The sequence below is a fragment of the Tympanuchus pallidicinctus genome, unplaced genomic scaffold (assembly GCF_026119805.1).
Source record: "Tympanuchus pallidicinctus isolate F22 unplaced genomic scaffold, pur_lepc_1.0 scaffold5, whole genome shotgun sequence".
Classification (NCBI taxonomy): domain Eukaryota; kingdom Metazoa; phylum Chordata; class Aves; order Galliformes; family Phasianidae; genus Tympanuchus; species Tympanuchus pallidicinctus.
In genome coordinates, this window is record NW_026294769.1 from 50,528,300 (window position 1) to 50,545,251 (window position 16,952).

General features: G+C 36.2%; 1 protein-coding gene across 1 annotated transcript in view; it reads left to right on the forward strand.

Moving 5' to 3' along the window:
- Positions 1 to 10,174, forward strand: part of ATP6V0D2 (ATPase H+ transporting V0 subunit d2) — a 30,349-nt gene extending 20,175 nt beyond the window's left edge. The window contains exon 8 of the mRNA XM_052704250.1: positions 9,276 to 10,174. Within this exon, the coding sequence (XP_052560210.1) occupies positions 9,276 to 9,293 (18 nt within the window). The 3' untranslated portion in view covers positions 9,294 to 10,174. The remainder of the gene's footprint in view (positions 1 to 9,275) is intronic.
- The last annotated feature ends 6,778 nt before the right edge of the window (positions 10,175 to 16,952 follow it).

Here is a 16,952-nt window from a genome sequence, read left to right on the forward strand (position 1 = left end):
TACACAAGCGATAAGACAAAGTCCAGCGATGTGCTGGACAACTGGTGGATGTATGGTGCAATAAAAATCTCAGGGAAAAAATAGCAGTAGCACACATAAGGCACTCAACAGTTTATATGACACAGAAACTGATCTCAAACACAGAAACTTATTAAATATATTGAGATATCTTCTGACTGACAAAAAGAAAAACAAGTCAAAAGGCAAGACAAATCTCCCAAAGATTCCAGATAAAAGTTTTCATATTGAGGACACACACAGGGAAACATTTGACTATCTGTCAGTGTTAATGCAAACATCTCAGACACCGAACTAATTCACTGACAATCCCATTTTTGTGTGCAAGCCAGGAAATAAACATCCTTTCCTCCCATTAGCTTTGGGCTTCTGCAGGCATACAAAGAATAAAAAAGAAAAAAAAAGTGAATTTATCTGTCATTTTGCAACAGATAACTGCAATTAATTTGTCACAAGACTATTGACATGTGCCATTTTTATAGTGTAAATTATCTGCTAAAATGAAACTTTAAAGTTTTGAGCCTTTTGGAAGAGAAAGGCCTGAGGCAAAAATCTTGACAAGAATTTTCAAGTACAGTCTTGTGAAAAAGTAATTATCCCAAAATATCTGTTCAGTATTGTTTTTATACCCAAGTGTGGCTCTCACCCTGGGGATGGTTGAATCTGTTGTCACCAGAATCTGCTGTCACTACCAATCTTCCTGAGATCTTGCTTTGCTTTATCTTAACACTGATGTCCAGCAGTGGCACAGTGCAGTCAAGAAATATACCATACAAAGCAACATGAGTTTTCTATGTGTTTTAACTTGTTACTTCTAACATGTGTGTATCAGCAACTCAGACTGAGCTTGAAAAGCAGCAGGAAGCAATGGAAGGCCTTGGATAAAATTATGGCCATACTTTCTTGTTTTACAAATTATGAAACTTAAATGTTCTCATCTTGTTAGGATTATTTTAAAAGTATGTACTACAATTTTTATTCATTTTGTGCAATGTTGTTCTCTGAAACTTCTGTATGGGCATGTACACTTACGCACACAAATGCACATCAACATTTTCTGTTGAGACTCACACCAGCTAGAAAGTGTGGGAGCCAAGACTCGGTCAATCACTGTAAAGGAAATTTAAAAATGTTGCAATGGAATGCGTTAAAAAGATTTTGAATAAAATTCATTAAAATCAAACAAAGCAACGTTTATGCATTTCAAACTAAATTTATTAAATCACCATTTCTTTGGGACTGCATTCTCTTAATACTTTAGAGCTCAAAAGGCAAAAGAGAGCACTCAAATAGTTACAGGCCAGATCTAAACTCATGAAAATTGTTTATGCCTATAGCAATATAGCCATAGAATTCAGTTGAGTCCTACATGAGCAGTGTTTACAACCTTAAAATGCACTAACAAAAACAAAAAACGAAAAATAACCAACAACAAAACCAAACTAAAAAAAAAAAAAAAAGAAAAACACAAAACCAAAACAACAAACAAACCAAAAGCCAAGCAAGCTTGAGGATGGCAGAGTCGGGGGACAAAAGCTGTCTTTTCTCTGGGTGAAGCAGACAAGGAAGCCACACAAACTCTGCCCTAGGTAAAAAATTACGAAAACTCAGTTAAAATTATTCTCTTAAAAAGCTTCCCTCCAGTCAAGCAGATTGTAATGGAGTTTTGAAAAAAATGTCTCATTTAATATACACGTATCTTGTACATAGAATTGAATCATTTAGCTTTTACAAAACTAAAGGGTATTTATCCTTTATCTGTTTCATGGAATACCAATACTGTTACAAACATGTAGAAACCAATGGAGGCAAAACAAAAAAGATTAAGCTTATTTATAGCAAACATTATGACTTTCATAGATGTATGAAAACCTGTAACAGACTCAAAATTACTCTAAATAGTATGTTATACTATTTTCTTGCTTAAAAATTCAATAAATTATTTTTAGAAGTATAATAAAAGTACCATGAAAGCTGATGTAATTCATAGTCCACCAATGGGAAAAAAAAAAAAAAAAAAGGCAATATTCCCAATGTCAGTATTCAGCAGGAGCAGAGTTAGAACCTCTGGAGTGAGTATGTTGCTGTGTATCTGTGAGCTGTTTATGGAAAAAATACATATATGAAAAAAACCTGCATCTGTTCTTAGAACTGCCCACAGTGTCCAACTGCAACAGCCAGGATGCAAGGAAGAACTGCCATGAGAAGTACTTAACCAGCAGGTTGCAAAGTACTGATCGACAATGATAACATTTTCTTAGAAACCTGACATGCAAGTTTATTGATGGCAGATAATACCAACTTCTTTGAGCACATTTCAATAACACTCCAGGTTGGCAGAAGCTTAGAAGTTCTGCCATCACTATTATCACAGACTTCACTCTCTGATCTTCATGATCTACTTTAAGAGCTCTTTAAGGTATCAGAAGTTGGAGTGTCTGACTAATAAAAAAGATCTATTCAAATTATTATAATGGGAGGCAACCACATGAAGCCTCCTCATTTTGAATAACAGCTCATGGAAACCAAACAGTGGATGCTATTGCAGTAAAGTATGCTAGTAAATGCAACTGCATAAAGTCATGTCATAGCTTACTTATCAAAGCTTCATTTATAGAATCATAGAATCACCAAGATCAGAAAAGACCTCTAAGATCATCTAGTCCAACTGTCCACCTACTACCAATTTTGCTCACTATGTCCCTCAGTACAACATCTAATCATTTCTTGAACATCACTAGCGATGGAGACCTCACCACTTTCCTGAGCAGTCTGTTCCAATATCTCACTCCTCCTCCTGAGAAGAAATTTTTCCTAACAGCCAACCTGAACACCCCCGATGCAACTTTGAGACCATTCCCTCTTGTCCTACAATTAGTTACCCAGGAGAAGAGGCCAGCTCCTACCTCATAGCAGCCTCCTTTCAGGCTGTTGTCAAGAGTGATAAGGTCTCCCCTGAGGCTCCTTTTCTCCTTTCCCAGTTCCCTCAGCCGTTCCTCAAAAGATCTTCATTGCCCTTCTCTGGATGTGCTCCAGGGCCTCAATCTCTTTCTGGTAGTGAGGAGTCCAAAACTGAACGCAGCACTTGAGGTGTGTCTCTCTAACCAGCTGCATCAGAAGGTTATATTCCACACATTCTAGAAGCCTCCTATACTGTTTCTTCTATGCTGTATTGTATTTTCATCATATATAGAGAAAGCTGAAATCCTCCATGAGAACAAGGGCTGGTGATTGCATAACTTCTACCAGCTGCTCATAGAATGCCTTGTCCATCTCTTCATCATGGTTAAGTGGTCTACGACAGATCCCCAGGATATCATCCCTGTCAGCCTTCCCCTGATCCTTATCCAAAGAGACTCAACCTTATTATTACAAGCCCTGAGCTCAACACTAAAACACTCTCTAGCACAGACAGACATGCCACCACCCCTCCTTCCTTGCTTACCCCGTCTGAAAAGCTTATTGCCATCCACTGCAGCACTTCAGTCATGAGAGTGATCCCACCCTATTTAAGTAAGCTTGTCTGGTGCATGATGGCTTCCACTGCTCTTGTGTGTTGCCTATTCTGCATGTATTGGTGTAGATACACTTCAGCGGAGATATTCGTTTCTCCCCTGACCCCAAAATTGTTCCCTCAGGCTCATCTCTAGATGGCCTGGTTTTATCCCATTCCCATTCACACCTAGTTTAGGGCCCTCTCAAAAAGCCCTGCCAGTTCCTGGGCTAGGATTTGTTTTCCTCTTTGAGACACGTGAGATACAACTGCAGACATCAGACCAGGCACTGAGTAAATTTTTATCATTCTTACACAGAATCTATCATTTCAGTGTGTGAACTTTAACACTGCTTCTTAAAAAGAGCAACTTCCACAACTTCCACTCTGAAACAGTGGTTATCAGCCTAAAAGTAATCATATCAGTGTAGATTTTTCCTTCGATTGTTTTTAGATCACTCTGTGCTATAGAATCACAGCAGGTAAGAAGCAGTTACAGTTACAGTTAATTTAAATCTCTCTGAACCTTTTTCTTACCAAGAACAAGGCAGTTTTGTATTTAAACAAATTCTTGCCAAAAGTATTAAGACATTGATCAAAATGCCTGCCTTTCCACTCAGACCTATTCAACCTAATCACATGTGCTCTAAATATTCTTTTATCTAAGTGTCTCTCAGCAAATCAAATGTTTTATTGCAAAAGTCTTCAAAAGGTGTGGGCCATAGCTTGAACAAACATTCCATCTAGCTGTTCAGTCTTGTCCTTAAGCTTTGGGTTCCTTGGAAATAACTCTGGAAACAGTTAAGTTAGTGAAACATTACAGCTATTTACTCAACAGCTCAGAGTAGCGTGAACTCTACAACCCTGAACTGGATTCGAGACCTAGCAGGAAAACATGATAATAAACAGGAAATAAAAAAACTAGACAGTTTTTTCTCATGTGAATTAAGTGTGAAGCAAGCTGCTGTACTCCATATGCAGTTGAACAATTTTACGAATGTCACATACATTTTCAGACTTGGGATATTTAAACTTCTGTTTTATAAGAACAGCACAAAGGCAACTGCAGGTGGTAAGTGTAGTTTACTAGTGGCCATTATGGACTGAAATTGTCTGAGTAGACCACATACTGCTTTGAAGAAGAAACAAACAAATAATAGGCACTATCTTACTCAAGCAACTGCATTGAGGATTAATATCAGAATCCTCTTTGTAGCCCTCCTGGACTTCCAGTTCCAAAAGAAAATAGGAATATCCATATTGTTCTTAAATACCACCCAATGAATGGTATCAGACACAACTTACCCCTGCAGGAGACAAAACAAAACAGCTCACTAGGCAAACTAAGCTCATCTGATATTTCTATTGTTGCTTGGAAGCAGGACAATTCTTGAATTCCCATATTATGAAAAATAACAAATTTTGCAAATGCCAGCTCAGAGTAATAGATCACCATTTTACTATTTTTCTGTGCAAAATAAACAGATGCAGTCTTATATCGCAACAGTTTTGAGTAAGATTTCCAGTGCTGGAGAAGTTACTGCAGTTATCTGTAACCATAGCTACACACTGGGAAAGTGGGAGAAGGATTTTAAAGCAGAGACAATAACCAAACCACATAACAGTTTGGGGGGTTGGAAGGGACCTTAAAGTTCATCTGTCTCCAACCCCTCTGCTGTGAGCAAGGATGAGTTCCACTAGATTGACTGCTGCCATACTAGTGTTTAGGTTCAGTTTTAGCAAGATGTTGCTTTTGTTTACATGTTGAGCTGGACAATATGTGGAATGTACCATTTCACATACTGATAGACCAAGCTCTCTGCTTTTCTAGCAGATTTAAAGTATTACAATATTTTTTAATTCTAGGCTTTGTTTTCTTTGAAAATAAAAACAAGAGCACAGCTGCCTATCAGTAATGAGCCTCTGAAATGCTACAGACAAAACATACTTACAAAACATTATTCACCTGTATTATAATGAAGTGATAACAAAATATAGGAGCTCTTACAAGGAGTGTTCTGCTCCTTGATTTTACTTACAGTATGTAGATACATTTTAATTTGAACTTCAATATCTGTAGCTCTTAATCAAGATAGTGAGGCCCCTCGCCCACTATCAGAATACTCAATCAATCAATGGACTAAATACTGGAAGACTGCCAGGAACACAACCACCTCACTGGATGTGGTAACATTAAGATGTTTTTTCCTCCCATGCACTGTCTGGACTGCTCAAGCGACTCAAAATGGATCTTGTACACTAAGTAAAGAGACAGATATTGCTGATCAAAAGCAAATGCTAAGTGTAGCGCACATCTACATTTTGCAGAAGCAAAAGTGGGAAATTCAGTGCTGGAAAGGGTATCTATAGCTAATCAGAATCTAGAGGCTTCTCCAAGGTATAGACGCCAACAACTGCATTAACTTATCAATTAAAGTCCTCCACAGGGAGAAGACCTTGGTCTTGGTCTCTGCTGCCAGAACCCTTCTTTGTATTCAACAGTAAAACAGCTGAAATAATTTTGGCTGGCTGCAGAACAATCCAGGCTAATGAAATATTCTAACCAGCATAATTTTAAGGCATGAACTTGCAGGACTGAGACACTGGAACTCAGATGAAAACAAGCCCTGCAGCCAACAGATTTTAGACCTCTAGATTTCTTCAGAATGACAAGAAGCAACTTGGTGTTGCATCAGTTCCTGCTGCTGAGTTTAAGCAAGACCTAGTCACTAACTTGTTCCAACTGAGACAATTCTGAGCAACAGGCAGATAGAAAACCAGCAAACTAGAAAACCTTGGAATCAAATCACAGGTGAATTCAGACATTTTGAAGAATCAGAGGCTGAACAAGGTTTGCTTGAAGCAATTTTAGAATCAAAAGCTTCAAGCATGCTAGAGTTCTGTTTTCAATGCCAAAGTCCTAATTGGTTTAAGCCCTATAAACAACACGGAGTGGAAAAATATTAACACGTTTGTGCTAGTGGATCAAAGAACAAAGTGATTTCCCAAGGCTGCCTTGGCAAAAGAAAAGAAAACTGAACACACATTTCTCACGGCCTAGCCCAGCATTTCCATCAGAAGACTCTTTTTAAAAGATTTATTTCCCAGATAATCTTACCAATAATGTTCTGTTTCTTACTCCCCCCTCCATCATGAGTTGGTCAAATTATCATGCCCTAAAAAAGACTATTCTTTGATTGTGCTAAGGAATCTAAATGCAATCTTTTTTTGTAGACCACATTTTCTGGATGCCTGATAAAATCTGCTGATTTGCTCTGGACTCTTTCCAATTAGTACACATCTTCTGAAGTGCAACAATTCAGATCAGTTTTGGGCACAGCACCAGGCTCATTACTGAGAATGATGATTATTAAAAACTCTCTCAAAACATATCAGTATGGGCACTTACAGAGTACACAAGATAAATGTAAAGAAAGATCAAGAAAACCTTTTGGAAATGCAAGTATCCCAAAAGAGTTCTATCACCTAGTGAAGCTTGATGGAAAACAAAGTCTGATTGTTATTCAGATGCTACTTGAAGTTACAAAAAGAGAAAATAGCTGACATATTTTGGCAAAGCCAGACAGCAGACAAAATGGGGACAATGATTGAGTTCTAGTGAAAGAAAAAGAGCCAGTCTGTCTTTACAAAACCAGGAATCAGAAATATACAGACCGATGTCAAAAGCTGCCATAAGCCTAAGAAAATAAAATAACATAATCTCTTGGTATTCTGAAGTCAATACAGAATGTCCAACTCTACAAAAATTTTGTCTGAAGACAGCACTGTATTTATTTTAAGTACCATGTCTGCACCTGAAGGGGGGGAGGCTGTATTTAGAAAGTATTTGCTAACATTTACAAAGCTGATACTATCTGCAATAGATTGATTTTTAAAAGATTAAATGTAGGGCAGATGAAGCTATATTTTATCTAGATATGTTGGGAGCAGTTTTTCCTTGGCTAAGAAAAATGATGCTCACTCTCAGCTCAATGGCTTCTCTTTCTGTAACACAGTGACTTATGAATGTAAGCATAACATGCCAAAATTTCGGAAAATAATCTATAATAATAATCTACCGATGAAATCCACCAACTTAATGGAAGTTATAAGTATTTGAAATGGACATGTATGTTTTTATACATTCATGGTGCCCATTTATACACTAATATCCACCCACTCTCCACTGTCAGGCAAGCTATTACAACGTTAATATAAAAAAACATTCAACAATGAAGGGATCCTATCTCAGAAAGAGGACTAGATAATAGCCAAACTATTGGTCAGCAGAAGAAAAACTTGTTCTGTGGAAAGAAAACCCCTTGTCAAGATCAAACTTAAGCTGCAGAACAAAATCTGAAATGCTTTTTGTCTTCTGAAGACAATGGTAAAGAATGGCTACTTCCTGCACACATGTAGTATTACATTTAGTAGCCTATATAAAGATATGAGTTATTATTACCAATAATAAGAAAAACAGTTAGGATTGCTTTTTGCCATATTAATACATTAATTAATAATTAATTAATAATCTCGTTCCTGCTTTCTTCCAAGCTGCAAGCTACATAAAATTAATAAGCTGCTTCCATCATGTGTCTTACTCCCATTCAAAACCAATTAATTTAATTTATTTATTTTTATATTTCTTGTGCTTACTGTCTAAGTGAAATTTGACAAATATGTGAACAGCAAAGATATATATATATAAAAAAACAAACAAACAAACAAACAAAAAATCCAGCACAACAGCAACAACAACAACAAATTTAAAATGACACATTTTGCATTAAACCATGCAGAAAAAAAGATGTTAAACTCACAAAGGCCTTCCAGGCCAGCAGTGCAAGAAACAGCCCTTAAATAATTGAAAAACTGACAATGTTGAAGACTAGAAGAGATTTTAATAACTGATAATCTTGGGACAAGTAGTCAATTGCTCTAACTAATGATTACAAAACTTTCAAAAAGATATCTTGGTTTTATTCTCCTGATTAGAGCTTATCTAGCATTCTTAGTTATGTCGGTCATAACGATAAAAAGTTGCTTACATCTCAGTATTGTTATCAATTATTTATTTTCAGGTATTTCAGTATATTAAAAATAATAGTGAAACTAGAATCTTTTAACACATACACAATTTTTAACTTTTACGCTAAATCTGTATATTTTCAAGCTTTGTTTTATAAAACATAATGCCCTCTCATCTCCATTACAAAGTAATCTAGAGCAAAGATGCAATTACCACATCTTACCACTATTTTCCAAGGTTTATGCTAGCTATTTGACCACTGGCAGTGCAGCAAACACAGCTCTTGAAAAAAGCAAAGTAATAGCGTTGAAACAGCAACTCCTAGTGTGTAGACCACTACCGTGTACAGTGTCTTAGGAAAGAAATCTGGTTCAGTTACACCAAAATGCTAATGTAATTGAACAAGAAGAGATTTCTACAGCTTTGCAGAAAGCTCAAGCTGTTGTTTGCTATGAGCAAACTATTTCAGAATAAGTCTGGATCATCTCTGCCTTAGAAGGATATTACTTATGCTTAACTATCTCCACTTCCTTCTGCTCTTTCCGTTTCCCTTTCAAACTGTGGCTGGCCTTTAACCTTCCTGAGTGTTTAAAATCATTCACGTTCAAGGCAAGTAGATATTAAAAAACTGTACTGTCCAAAATTAGATGAGTTCTCACTTGATTGATACATGAATATTTTATCTTTTTTGTTTCATTGAGTTACACTTTCATTATTTCTTTTCTTTTTTTCCAGACTATTTTCATAAAATAGATAAGAAAATAATCCTGTATCCCAAAACAAATCAACGAACTTGGTCTGTGATTTCTCTGAAAACATGTGGACTAGCATGTTCATTATCAAAGCTAATGTGGTACATCCTGGGAAGAGGAAAAAACAAGACTTTTACATTTGAGAAATACAAGTTAACCCTCCCCCCCCAGACATAATTTTTCATTTCACTCATAAGAAAACCTGTACCATGGGGACATTGGCCTTCCTAACCAATTTTGTAATATTATTACACATAGATAGAATGTTGAACCACTTTCAAATAAAATGTTGATTAACTGACAGTTTGGAAACTCATTATTTCAAGTAAAAGTTAACAAATTACATGTAATTTGGAAAAAAAAATCTTTAAAAGAACTGTGCACCAGCTATGTTTCATGTTTCATTGCCTACAATAATAATACTGTGTATGGACAGAAAGCTTACAGATCTCTGTTATTCCAGATGATCTATCTTCTCCCTCTTTTCTCTTTTCAACTTTGTGTCAGTTTTTCTCCTACTAATCAGCCCATGAAGGTAAGACAGTGGTGGGTAGTACTGTTTTCTGAAATAAAAACCAACCCTGAACAAAAAAAGCAGTCTTTCTGTACAAAGCATCTCACACCAGTTTTTTAATTCAAGCAATTCTTCTTAAAATGTCCTTTAAATACACAATAAAACAAATCTATCTGAGGTTATCTCCCATAGGTTCTCCAAATACTTTAGGATATAGGAATCTATACTCTTGAAAATTCTGAAGAAAGTCTTGCCTACAAAATCTTGCATCACACAGAGAAAGATCTATGGATTAATTTGGATTTTCTAAACAAAAATTCATGGGCTTTCACTTGGAACTCACTTTTGGCCACGTCATCAAAAATATCTGAGAGTACAGCAGGAAACAGTATTTGGATTTCACTGAATCACAGAATCATAGGGTGGTTTGGGTTGGAAGGGACATTTAAGATCATCTAGTGCCAACCACCTGCTATAGGTAGGGACACCTCCCTTCAGACCAGGTTGCTCACAGCCCCATCCAGCCCGGCCTTGAATGCTTCCAGGGAGGGGGCATCCACAGCCTTGTTCCAGTGTCTCACCACCCTCACAATAAAAACTTTCTTCCTGATATCTAACCTAAATGCACACTCCTCCAGTTTAAAGCCATTTTCCATTTTACTTTTGACATTGACAATATTTTAGTGATCATACAACAGACTGTCCTTCCAAAGCCACTGGTGTCATCCAGGTGAATGCAAAAGATAAAAACAGTGAAGAACGCCTCTATTTCAAATGTGTCTTTTGTCCACATCAGATTTGTGCTAAAAAAATTCTACATTTTAACTGAATATGCAGAATGTGAAAGTAAAACTAAAATTCATTTTAAATGCTTTTAAAGAGCAACAGTACATTGATTTCTACGGTAAATATGCAAGTGTTTTTCCATATTAATATTTAAATGGTTGAAACACTCCTGTATAAGTCATAAGTGTTAAAAATAACCATTCATAAATATTCTTATTCCCTTTGAGTCTAAAAAGATTTTAAATAGCAAATTAAGTATACATGAATATAAATTTTAGATCTCATTTTAAAATATGAAACATGCACAAATTGCTAGTGAGCCTTTAATTACAATCTGGGGACAATATCTTGTCGCTGCAGGAAAACTGAAAATAATAGGAAAGCTTAAAGGGGTATAGAAATTCCTAAGTTAAACATCCTCTGGTCTATTTTTATTAGCAGTTTAAATAGCCATGGGAGGAACTGTCCACCAAGATTACTATGTTCTACCATGGGTGTGTATTACCTAAAAATTAAAATGCACATACCTTAAACATTGGAATTACATATAAAGAAAAATAACAGTACTGCACTGCAAGTACTTGATAAAACAAACAAGTGGCAGTAACAAAACCACACCAAAATATCAAAGCTGTCATATTGTAACACACTGGAACCGAAGTGTATTTTATTTACTGATGTGTATATTGCATGTTGGGCTAAGTCTTATCTCCAGTTCAGGAAAAGAAGAGATGATTTTCAGAAGCAAAAGGAGTACCTGAGGAAAAAAGGACTTGAAGTTAAGAATCCAAGAAAGGTCAGAGAGGCAGATCTGGAGAAAACTGAGGTTTTCCTTAGAAGGAAAGAAAGTCTTAAGAAGAGTTCTGTACAAAAATGCAACATCTAAGTTTCATATCAAAAGAAGAGAGAGAATTCAGCTCTGAAAGGACCATGAACATGTGTAAAAATCACTGTAATGTTCAGAGAACAAATTAGATGGTTAAGTCTCAGAAAATACCAGAGCTGAAGATTTGGATTTCTTAGTTTTTCTGATTAGTCCTCAGGAAAGGATCAGGAAACTTGCAGCTCAAACTGATGGTTCGCTTAGGTAATGCAATCATAGTAGACGAACACAAATTATGCTCACCTGAGAATTTTTGCTTCTGCTACTTAAAGAGCTCAATAAAGGAAAAAGCACATACAACTTTTTTACAACAAACAGAAGCTTGATTTTGTGACTGTGATCCTCAGCACACTATATTTCTCAGTCTCTTTAACTGAAGGATCACTTAACCCCTGGGGAAAGAAAAGAAAAAAGCACCCACCCACCCCCCAAAAAAACAATCTGAGAGATCCTCTTGTGCTTATTGTGCCAAAGTAGTCACAATGGCTTTCTATTACAGACAAATACAAATCAAGACTCAAAAATTATCCAAATTTTTATTCTGGATGCCTTCCTGTGTAACATTTCTTTCTCTGCTTCCTGTTCTTCAGTGGTTAATAATGTGCAATTCAATTATGCAGCTTTTCCTTTTTTTCTGTAGACTTTCCAAAAGACATTTTCAGAAGATTTCTACTATTGTCTGCCATCTATTTTCTCCAAGTTTGTATGAATTAGTCTTTGAATCATAGAATCATACAATCATAGAATTACTCAGGTTGGAAGGGACCTTGAGGATCATCAAGTCCAACCGCAGCCAAGATAATCTGAAGTTGGCTACTGAATTAAAGTTATTATGAAAGCGTAGAGGAATTTGGTCAGTGAATACACATGCACTCAACATTGATCTTGCTTCTACAGAGAGCGACACTGACATTATTTTCCATACTCTGAATTTATTTTTCCAAAATTCGTTGTCCGTTTACTGGGGATAAAAGGAACAAACACAAATTCTAGCTACTGAAATACAAATATAACAAAACAAACTATTCCTGTCCCTTTACTTAAATGCCTTCTCATGCCTTCTGGACAGTACTATTTCCTTCCTTCCTACAGCTCCACACTGGCCTGTTACACATTCTCACTCTTCTGTTGTATACCACTTACTTCCATAAACTATAGGGAGAGTCCCTCTTTCACCATTACCTGACTTATCAGACATTTGAGCAACACCCAACTTAGTAATTATCTGCTCCCAACATCACCCAATCTGAGCCTTGCTGCTAAGCTAGAAATGGAGACACATTTCAGAACTGCAATCCTGCATGAGACAAGGACATCAAACAGAGGATCAAAATTTTTCTGCTACAATTTTAAGAGAAGTGAATTCATATTAGTAAATTTCACACTATTACCAGCGTGAAAATAGCACTTGATAAAAAGATACTATATGGTTTGTCTGCATCTCAAACATGTTCATGTAAAATTTGTTTTTCAAAGTTTAGACTTTGCAGTAACAGATTTTAAAAAAAGCAAATGGGTAGATTCCTTACAGAGGGAGATGAGATGTACTGGTTTGTAAATAATTTATTTTCACAAAGTCTTATGTTCTACGATGCAAAGAGATAGCCCACCAGAAAGAACACTTTCACAAGTTGTTTTCATTGATTTTTGGGATTTGGCACACAAAACTCTATGCTTACATGAAGAAAGTAATAAATGTATTGTTAGTTCCCCAGTGCCTCAAGGATGAATAACAGATCTGAAAAAACAAAAACATCATGGTATTGAAATGTACTCTCAAAAGATCAGAAGATGCTTGTACATAAGGGAACCTACACTTTATGGAACTGTAGATGAAAATCAATGTTTTTTTGCCCCACTGAGTCCTTCATTCATCCTCTGCAAGTACAACTTATGGATTAACTTATTTTGGTCAGACACAGGAGAAAGATTCTCATTTTATTTCTAAATTTCTAGGTAAAGAAATTAATATTGTCTAAGAGCCAAACAGTTTTATTGATTTTTATGAACTGGAATCAGGTCTTTGCAATTTGTCATTTTTTAATTTCTCTGCAAAGCTGCTTCAAAAACTGAATCATTTCTACGCAATCAATCAGCAAATTCTTGCTAGGCATCAGGGATCACAGACTAGATAGAGTGTTACTGTATCAGGTATCGTGTATATAACAGTAGAACATATATTTCATAGCTCAAATATGAAGCAATATATGCATACTTCAGAGAGATGGGAGGAGATGGGAGGAGAAAGAGTAGATAACTGGAAGGTACTGTACCCAATACCCTTAAGTATTCTAAAACTAGAAACTTTTAAAATATGCAGATTAGCATAGGATTCTACTTCGAGCATAATGTCGAAAAATATATACTACAATTGGAAGAAAACCCTGTCCCTTATTTGCCATATAAATAAAATATTTTCATATGTTTAAGATACATTTTACATAAATATATATAAAAATATCCTGCATTTGGATAATAACATGCAGTCTACTTTCAGATTGTAACAACCATGGAATCAGAAAGAGCAATATGAGGAGACTCTGACAGTGTGCCAACAGTGCAGACATTCAGTTGTTACAGGGAGTGTTTATTGTTCTGGAACACGAGCCAATATTGTGCATTGAAAAGCCATTGGTTATGTCTGAATACTGTTGGGAAGAAGGACCAAAACCTAAAACTTTCCAGCTGTTCCAACTAAGTTCCCTAGCTGTAGTCTTGCACTACTCAGTGTGCCTTTGTGAAGCTGCAAAAAAAAAAAAAAAAAAAAAAAAAAAAAAAAAAAAAAAAAAAAAAATGCACAAGAGCAGGTCTTGTAGTTGGTTTGGGTTTCTGAAACTGAGGAGGGCACAAAACACTGATTGCCTAGGTCCCAAGTTCTCTACTCACAATGACATTGTAAGTCTGGCAATCCCTGCTGCTACATTTCCCTCTGCTTCTGTCCTTACAGTAACTTCCGTACTTCATGTTGATTTCAGACATTTGTCTATTGGGTATATCCCAGTCATTTCCCTGGGATCCAGCTCACCACAGATTTCAGCTGATAAACTAACGACTGTCTGGATCCCAAACTTCTTAAGTTCACAGAAAAGACAAGACAACTCCAAGCAGTGGACATCTTCTATAACCTAGATTTTGAAAAAAAAAAAACCCAAATCCACGCCTATTAAATATACCAATTGTTCAACCATGCCAGAAAATATCTAAAAACATTTAAGAATAAAATCAGTGTATGTTGGAGTCTATTTTGTAGATATCAATTATGAATCTGACTTTTCCATAACCATCCTGAGTTTGCAAGGAAAATAAAAAGCAGAAATACACCCAAAGAGACGCAGTAATAATACTTTTAATGGACTCATAAATGACTATCAAGAATACTGTGTACAAATGACTTCTACATTGTATTTTAAATAAATCTTCATGCAGACTTATTTGTAAAGGTCAAACTTTGGTTGATTTATGTTTTGATAAGGCTTATGTATTCTAACCCCTAAAGAACAGAGCTTTAAGGCACAAAAGCAATTGAAGCAGCATTCATTCTTCCCAGGCCTTCAGCACTGTATATCTTTACTGGCCGTAGCACAGTAGAAAAAAATAAGGTCATTATGTGCAAAATGAAGAAAGCTGTGTTTATACTTTTTGTGATTCTTAACAAGCATAGCTCTTAAGTATAATTTAAATGTATTTAGTGACTTTTCCATGTATAGATTACGAACACTATGCATATATTTTATTACCTATTAATCCTAAAATTGGAAAAATTCACAAAGGTGAAGAATCTTGAGGTTTTATAAGACATTTAAAGCCAAAATTGTAACATTAACGAATTTGTGACATTTTGTTTTTGTAAGGGTATCAAATGACTTTTTAAGAGAGAATAATTCTTGGAATGTCACTGTTGTGCAGGGCAAGACAAATGTACGGCAAGGCTTCTTTTGAAACAATGAGGAAGCAAGCCAGAGAAGAGCACAGCTTGTGTACAGAGTATTGTCTCAAGCCACTACACATTTTACATACTTCATAAAGCAAGAAGGAAGCACTATGTGTTTTTATACATGTAGACTATTTTGAAATAATAATGCTCATACTTTTAATGAAATGTCAGCATCAGGTTATTAACATGACCAACAAGCAAAGCCTAGGAAGAGGAGATTCACAGAAGCGGAGTAGCGGATTCACAGTAGCATATGTACACAAAGAGATACAAATGGTGCTGTTTCCTCCACTTCTTCTGCGCTACTGAGAATGCAATGCTGCATCCAATGAAAAGTTCCTTGGTATATTTTTTTTACCCATTAAAATTATTGCTACCTAAGTGTACTGGCATTTTTACTCTAGGTTTCAATTAAACTGCTCTACGTCAGATTAAAAAAAAAATGTGGGAAAGATAGGTGGAACTTACTAGCACACTCTCAAGGATTATAAAAAATCCTTGTTTGTTTGAGAAAATTAGTACCTAATTTGGGGCCCAGAACAGATGCAAGACTGTAGTTTTCCTTGAATGTAATCTTTAGTTCATGAACATAAAGCATAAAGAAGTATTTATTGAATTCGGTACATCTGAAAACCTCAAAACTTTGCTCATGATGAACCTTGTCAGTCTGCAGATTGATCCTCCTGTTTGTGGGAATGGAATTTTGTTTCTGCATTAGATATTAAAAAGGGCAACTGGTTTGAAGAAGTAGAATGAAGAATTACGTGATTGATTCTTTCTTGCAAAACTGCAATATTTGTTAAATGTTCCAAACAATGTGGGTATAGTGTTAGGGATTAGAAAACATACTGTAGGGTTGTTCTGTTAGGATAAGAAACTCCCAGCAAAAGAAAAACAGATTTAACAAACATCAAAGAAGCTAGGGCCTCTACACAAGGCCGGACTGTCTCACTCTCTGGGAAGGTTGGGATGTGACAGGCAGGCATCAAGATACTCCCCTCTGTCCTCCTTCCAAGCTTATCTCTATGCAAGGGAGGACAAGCAGATATCCAGAAACAATGACCAAGGGTGGAGGAAGGGTCAGAAGCTAATTAATTAATTGGAGGTTTACGCTTAGCCAGTGAAGACTTATGTTTCTCCAGTGTTTGTATGTTTAGTGAAGCGTTGAGAAGACTGTGAACCTAAAGTACTCAGCCAATGAGGAACTAGGGGAGAATGAGATAAGTGTCGGGCAACAGGACATAAAAAGATGTAACAGTTTTCTGGGTGCTGTCCTGCTTGCAGGAAGCCCGCCATTGCAATTGCGAATAAAATCTGCTTTATCAGAGACACTGTCCTGATAAATTATTTGGATATTTTCAACATGTTACAATTGCAGTGTGCAAAAACTCAAAATATTTCAGTTTCCAGGGAGTTTTATCAGTGAAAAGAAGATCATAGAATCATAGGTTATCCTGAGTTGAAAGGGACCCACTAAGATCATTGAATCCAACTCCTTCGAGAGCTCTGTCCACACGCTCTTGAACTCTGGAAGCTTACAGCC